The sequence below is a fragment of the Carassius gibelio genome, chromosome B5, assembly GCF_023724105.1.
Source record: "Carassius gibelio isolate Cgi1373 ecotype wild population from Czech Republic chromosome B5, carGib1.2-hapl.c, whole genome shotgun sequence".
Classification (NCBI taxonomy): domain Eukaryota; kingdom Metazoa; phylum Chordata; class Actinopteri; order Cypriniformes; family Cyprinidae; genus Carassius; species Carassius gibelio.
Genome location: NC_068400.1, coordinates 8,958,196 through 8,965,273, shown reverse-complemented (window position 1 = coordinate 8,965,273; position 7,078 = coordinate 8,958,196). Strand labels below are relative to the sequence as shown.

The 7,078-nt window shown below is 37.8% G+C and overlaps 1 protein-coding gene across 1 annotated transcript; it reads right to left on the bottom strand.

The window, feature by feature from the left end:
* Positions 1-669: 669 nt before the first annotated feature.
* On the bottom strand, positions 670-6,735 carry LOC127957644 (uncharacterized). Its single transcript, XM_052556266.1, has 12 exons — positions 6,486-6,735; positions 5,579-5,659; positions 5,083-5,460; positions 4,721-4,822; positions 3,387-3,485; positions 3,139-3,158; positions 2,927-3,044; positions 2,757-2,848; positions 2,524-2,638; positions 1,933-2,205; positions 1,597-1,773; positions 670-957 (listed from the first exon to the last, which is right to left on the bottom strand). The coding sequence occupies exons 1-12, from the start codon at positions 6,733-6,735 to the stop codon at positions 752-754; spliced, it is 1,911 nt and encodes a 636-aa protein (XP_052412226.1). The 3' UTR covers positions 670-751.
* Between the last annotated feature and the right edge of the window lie 343 nt (positions 6,736-7,078).

Sequence of the window (7,078 nt, the reverse complement as noted above, 5' to 3'; positions counted from 1 at the left end):
TTTTGTCTCTAAAAAGGTTTCAGTTGTTATATTTGAAATACACTCTACACTTCCACAGCCACAAGCTGTGTTCTAATATTTCATTCCCCCTGTGAATCATATAACCTTAGATTATTATTACTCATGCAAGATTATTATTCATTATTTTGTACACAACGTTCACTAATGATTATTTTCATTAATTAATCTGCTATTTATTTCTCAACAAATGAAGAGTTTGGTTTGTGAGCAAGTATGAAAATGAGAAAAACAGACACAATTACACAAAACCCCAAAAAGATGCATTGATAAAAGCTGTGAACAGTTCAAACCTCAAATAAAAAAAAATACATGCTGGAACCATTAAATGTTTTTGCGTGAAAATTATTTGGCAATTCATTTTCTGCCAATCAACTAATTGTACTGTTGAGAAGTTTCTTTTGCAACAAAATGTCATTTAAAAGCTCTCCATGTGCTGTCAAGTGCATTTTTTCTCTCTCTGAATTGCAGTGGAGTATAAGTAAAGTTTGGATGAGAAGAAACTCTTACCTCAAATCTCTAAGTACCATACAATACTTCAATTAATGCACTTAATTTCCACCACATACTGGTTCTAGAGGCATGCATGCACACATTTCTATGTATGTGAAAGAAGAGGCAACACTTTTGGTTCCATTTATAAAGGTGATGAAAAGCAGATTTTATTACATTCTTTATATACAGATTTAAGGTCATTGTCCAGAACGATAAAAAGGTGTCACAGTCTTGTGGATTACAGTCCGTCATCAGACATTTCACAGTCACTGTCATACTCATCAGCTGAAGCACTGTACAAAAAGTTGATGTTGCCTTCTCCAGACAAAACTTGCAGGTAACAGTCTCTTGCTTGCACCTTCATTTCTCTGACTTTATGTTGCTTTCTCAGGATGATGCTTTGCAGACCTTTCAAACCCTCTTCACTTAAGCAACATGGTGAATCTTAAAAGAGGAACAAAATAACATTAAGCATGCTTTAGAAACTTTATAAACATACATCATAGTTATGTATATTTATTAGGGCTGCCCCAAAAAGTCAACGAATTGTTAGTCAGTCAGAATGACCATAGTTGGACAAATAATTGTTTTTCCTGCAAACAACACAACCAAACATAGCCATAGGTCTTGGTAATAATCAGACAGTCACGGACAGCTATTATGGATTAAACGGCTGGTCCTCATTTTCACTAGATAGTAAATGTCATGAAGGAAATTCAAAGTTTGAGCATTGCGAGGGCATCAAGGACAAGAAAGCATCATTCTCTAATTTCAGCTACCAGTTGGAGTGGAGTGGAGAATTAGGCCAAGTGTAATGACTTATAGAGCTAAAAGCCACTTATCGTTCAATAATATATATATATATATATATATATATATATTATTTTTAATTACTAGGCTACTTACTTTAATGATTAGAGAGGACATGTCCTATATGTAGTTATGGGAATATGCACTTTAGTAGATTTTAGTTAACAGATCACTCTTACTAACTGTATAATAAAAATATTCTGAGAGTTGGAAATCTATGGTCATAGCAACCCTAAATGTTTATGCCATTTTTTGTACAAATACAATACATACTTCTCATTGTCTCACTGGCAAACATGTGGGACAGCTCTCTGAGGGTATCAGCACGAGTTGAAAGAGATTTCCAGTGGTGGTCCATCTCTGCCACAAGAATCTTCAGCTCCTCCTCAAGTCTTCTTACTGACATGATGATGTCAAACGCTCTTCTTTTTGTCCTTAGATCGACAGAGTCTGGAATGCATTTATGAGAAAGACTTAATTCATATGTATCAAACATCAACCTTTAAAGAATCACAGAAAAAAGTCACAGAATGACATTTGAAGCATTGTGGGTAATGTGTCATAATGTATCAGATTTGTCAGAAGCAGTCAACAGACTAGTGTACACACCACTGTGTGGTAGCTGCCATGGCCAAGCTGTCTCACCAGACAGAATGGTTTCCATGCAAAGACTTTCTGTGCTTGGAACCATTCTGTTGTATTTCTCCACAACAGATGTCAGGATGCCCTTCTCCTCCCTGATCTTGCGGCGGATTCTGGCACGACCTTTGTTCCCATCGGTATCTTTGTAGAGCCGATGGGAACGTCTCTTGATACTCGCTACCAGGACCTCAATTCTGCTGGCCAAGCCATCAGCATCATTTGTGGTTGTTACTCTTGCTGCTGAGAAGAAATAGGTAGTTTGCAGTTTAAATTAAACTTTTGAAACCACATGTACTGTATGTTGTTTGATTATATACATATAATGACTGTCTCTTTGATAGTTATATTAGCATGTGTTATTTGCCATCAAACATTGAAACAAGATCTGAATGTGATGTTTATGTAAATTAGCTGTTTGTAATTAACACTATGACGAGTGGGGTAAGGCTGATAACTGTGGGAGTGATGGGGTGTCTGTGATTCTGAACTTGAAAAATTAGTTTACCTAAATGTTTTAAATATTCTGAACTTGAGGTTTAACAGTAATCATTTCCTCACCGCCTGCCCACTCCTTTACATCACTGACCCAGTCTTCCAGTTGGCTCTCTGTCACTGCCAATTGGGCTTTCAAGGACTCTAGGTTTTGTAACTGGCTTTGCAGAGCTTTTCTGGTCTACAATGACAAGCAATCACAGAACCAAGAAACAAGAACCAAATGTTCAATGCACAGCTTCATACACTGCAAACACACAATACTGACCATGTAAAACCAATTCTACAGTTGTCATTACCTTCTGATATCGGCGAGTCAGTGAAACTGCCAAATTTCGGAACTTTTGCTGATTCCATCGCATGGCCATGAGAGTCAGCATGTCTGTGCGTCCTGCAAACACAAAAGATATGATGCATAAAATATGTTATTATGTGATTATGTAACTAGAGCACTATGTGGTCATCTTACCTGCTTTTGACATATGTTTTGTTGTCACTGCAATCCTAGAGAGGAAGGCATTGCACTGTTCCACCTCCTCCCCTAGTGTTAGTCCAGCCCCATCCTGATACGACCCGCTCCATTTCACCTGAGTAAGAAAACATAAATAAACAAAGAACAAGATGTTTGCTGATGTTTGGTTTAAGATAATGTGGTTCTGTCACATAGCAACATTTTCTTACCTCACATTTAAAATAATGGGCTTTGGCATGAAATACCGAAAGGAATGGTCTCATGTTAAGGAGGTGCCGGAGCTCTGGGCAGCTTTTTGTAACTCTTTGCAGGTAGGGCCAATATTTGCAGGTCACATCCATACAAAAAAAAAAGTGACTTGCCTACTGGCCAAGTTTTCTTGAAGGTACAGGGGATAGGCAAAAATTTCACCCCTGTACATATTTAATGCACAGAGAAGCACTCCGTGCCGACAAACCGTAACCTCCAATCCCTCTTCGTCTACCTTGCTGGCAGATCTTTGTGAGGTCTCTCTGGCTGCTGACCACTCCCCTCCACAAACACCTCTCCCACTGACCTACAACATGGATAATGGTCAATGAAAACAAGACTCTTCTAAACAAACTCTTCAGTAAGAGGTTACTGTAGTATTGTAGTTTTATTTATCATCATATACACTTTTTACATGTTTGGTTGTGCTGTGAATGTTGTCCACAAATCTTGTAACATCTTCATCTTTGGCTATAAAGATGCCTTCAAAGATGGCCTGTTCCTCAGATCTAAAAAAACAACAACAACAAAAACAACAACAAAGATACAAAACAGTTTATGATAACTTATTAGAGTTGTCATAAGTACCAACTTCAGTACCAGTCTGAAATTTAAAAAACGTAATGCTTTGAGCGCTGTTGAGCGGATTCATAAACACCTCTGATTGGCCATTGTGTTCACACACTCATTGGATATGTCTGAGAATGGCTTTAAATGATCAGCGCTAAAAGTATCAATTTTTATAAGTCAGTATTTTCGACAACTCTATAACTTATAATGTAAGATTACTTAGTGCATAATAAAGAGCCATGTTATCTTATTAATATGTAAGAACACTGTGACACACAGTTTGAAGTACCTAGCAGCATTCTTAAAACGGTAATGCTTGCGGTTTCCATCTACGGAAACGGCGAGCATATTTGGGGAGCATGCAGGGCAGATGAAGGGCTCTTCCTTGCATATACTGTCCACCTCAAATCGCACAGCCTCCCACTCAAAAAAACTTTTCTGAAAACTGTCTGCAGAGATCTTGCCAGTCTATTAAAAATAAAGAAACCAAAAGCTTATAAATGTACAACGAATACATTAACATCAAACAGGTTTTCAGCCCACAATTCGAATACATTAATGATACTGCAGGATTTATACATTCAATACTCACACGACCAAAGCGAACAGTTCGCTGATCCAGCATTCTTAAAAATGCTTGACAGGACAGTCCTGGTGCCACCATCTTCATTTCCTCAAATGAGAAAAATATATCGGTAGTATAAATTGTGGCAAACTGAAGAATTGCCGGCCAGTAGTCACTGCTGTTAAGGTCGGCCACTGCAGCAGTCCAAGTGGCTTGGCATGCCTCACAAAATAACTCGGGCATGCTTAGATCATATCGTCCTGGAAAAATCAAAAACACATCCACTGTAATGCAATCCTTTGCTGGGTCAGTCAGGGTTTGGGTTCTTAATATAATATATACATTACTTTGTATACTTCATAAGATGCTTATCAAACAGGACAAAATGAAGTTCTTCACATTCTTACCATTCATTGTGACCACAGCAACAGTCTTTCCTGGACTGACCCTCAATGACTCTGGTGAACAACCACAGATTTTGTCAGGCATTTCCACAGGTACAAGCCGCACTGAAAAAGATCACACAGTACATGTGAATTAACATAATTTGTATTGACTGAGTAATATAAGATTGTAATGGATCAATGTTATTGAAGCACATTGCTGAAAAAGAACACAAGATATGCTCAAAAAGCCGATTGACACAGGGTATCTACATAAATTCAAGCTCAATCAAAAAGAGAAAAAAGTGATCATTTAAAAAATAAAACTTATGAGCTTAACTATTCTGAAAATGAAATATGTTGTACAAACACAAACCAAAACTTACCACATTGGGAAAGAGCCTTATCGACCACGACAGTTGTTGGAGGCAATGGCTGGAAGAAGCCAGCAGTCATGGCATCTCTATTGTGGAGGACATGTCTGGTGTGCATGCTGATGTCACATTCAGCACAGAAGAAGGGGTGTGGTCGACAGTCACTGCACCGGATAACTGCTGGACTGCTCCAACACTGCTGGCAGATGTGTGTTGCCACACTTTCTTTTGCTGCAGCCGTGTTTACCAGACGGGGTCTCTCTGCCCTCCACCTCTCTGAAAAGAGACTCTGACGAATGCCCCAGTTCGAAGATGCCAGAAGAGGATCTCTTGGGGTTCCAAGAGGTGATGCCTCATCACCTGAGGAATCCCTCAGTGAGTGCTGGAGATCTTGTAGAAAACACTCTGTTAAAATAGCAAATTTAAAAATACAAACATTTATTAACATTCTAACCCACTGTCAGATATAAATGGAAACAATGAAAATGGTGTACAATGAAGTACACACCAACAGTCTCTGGAGCAAAGGCCACCTCACAGTTAGTGTCAGGAGCATTGAAGGTAGGATCAGTGTTCTGAATGTGATCAGCTGTAGAGGATAAAAACAACACAAATCAACATTTACATATATTATTCAAATTTACAACTGAAATTACCAGACTTAAATGGCACAAGCTCACTGTTTAGTGGGATAGTTCACCCAACATTTTTAATTCTGTCATCATTTACTCACCCTTAAAGAGTTCTAAACCTGTATTAATTTCTTTGGTCAGCTGAACAAAAAGGAAGATATTTTGAAGATTGTATGTAACCAAACAGTTGGTGGACCCCACTGACTTCCATAGTATTTCTTTCTCCATACTAAGGAAGTCACCGGTGTCCCACAACTGTTTGGTTACCCATATTCATCAAAATATATTCCTTTTGTGTTCAGCAGAACAAATAAATGAATTCAGGTTTGAAACAATTTGAGGGTGAATAAATTACGAAAAGACCAGTAATAACCAATAACCAAGACCAATAACTTGCAAGCGATTTATTATGATGGTAACCAGGCAGGCACATTTTACTGCATAACCATAATATTGACAAGATTTCCTAAAATGTCATAACAGCCCAAAAATAAACATTTTTTTATGTGCTAATTTTGTAGTTCATACTGCTTTACAAAAATATTTAATATTAACATTAATGCCCCACTTTCACTTAATTTTTCACTTTCACTTAAGACTATTGACATCTTTAATAAATCTACTTTTTATGTCAGAAATCAAATCACTAGTTCTGGTTTGATTGTTTCCCTGAAATATCAAGCTAAACATGTATTCCTTCATTTTCTTAATTGCTTTATTACAAAATTAAGGTCCTAAACAATGTGATTTCTCAAAAAATCTTAAATGAAAAACAATACTGACCCTTTTTTGACTGATCCCTGCTTGATCTCGGCCTTGCATAGACAATATTTCCATGCACGTCTCTTTTTCTCCAGTGCACCTTTGGTTGCCTTGGCTCAGGTGTCTTTGATGGTGCTGCTGCCGCCTCCTCTTCTTGCAGCTCACCAAGAAAGTCATCAAGACTTTGGAGCTCATCCTTCAGTTCTTGATGATCAACCAAGTTATCCAAGACCATTAGATTTTCTTGGATTTCTGAATCACTCATGGACATAGTGATGGACAGAAAAACAAACAGACAGAAAGACTCACAACAAAGAGATGGACAAATAAATAAATATACAGGGAGGGGGGACAAAGAGAGACAAAGAGAGGAGAGGGGAGCGAGAAAGAGAGCTGAAGAGAGTACAGGTGATGGGTAAAGGTGAACAAGACGAACGTGACTCTTAAAAGTGCCTTTGTTATTTATTTGTGTGTGTGTGTGTGTGTGTGTGTGTATGTGGTGGAGTGTTAGAATAAAGATAATTTTTGCTGGCAAATTTGAGGGACCTAATGATAAAGAAAAAACATACAAACAGACAAACAAAACAAAAAAAACAGAATTTAACATTTTACAC

Coding starts and splice junctions, on each gene's coding strand:
- LOC127957644 (XM_052556266.1), bottom strand. CDS start 6,735: ATGTCCATGAGTGATTCAGAAATCCAAGAAAATCTAATGGTCTTGGAT. Junction 2,849..2,926: donor AAAACATATGTCAAAAGCAG/GTAAGATGACCA, acceptor TTGTGTTTGCAG/GACGCACAGACATGCTGACT. Junction 2,639..2,756: donor TGACTCGCCGATATCAGAAG/GTAATGACAACT, acceptor TTGTCATTGTAG/ACCAGAAAAGCTCTGCAAAG.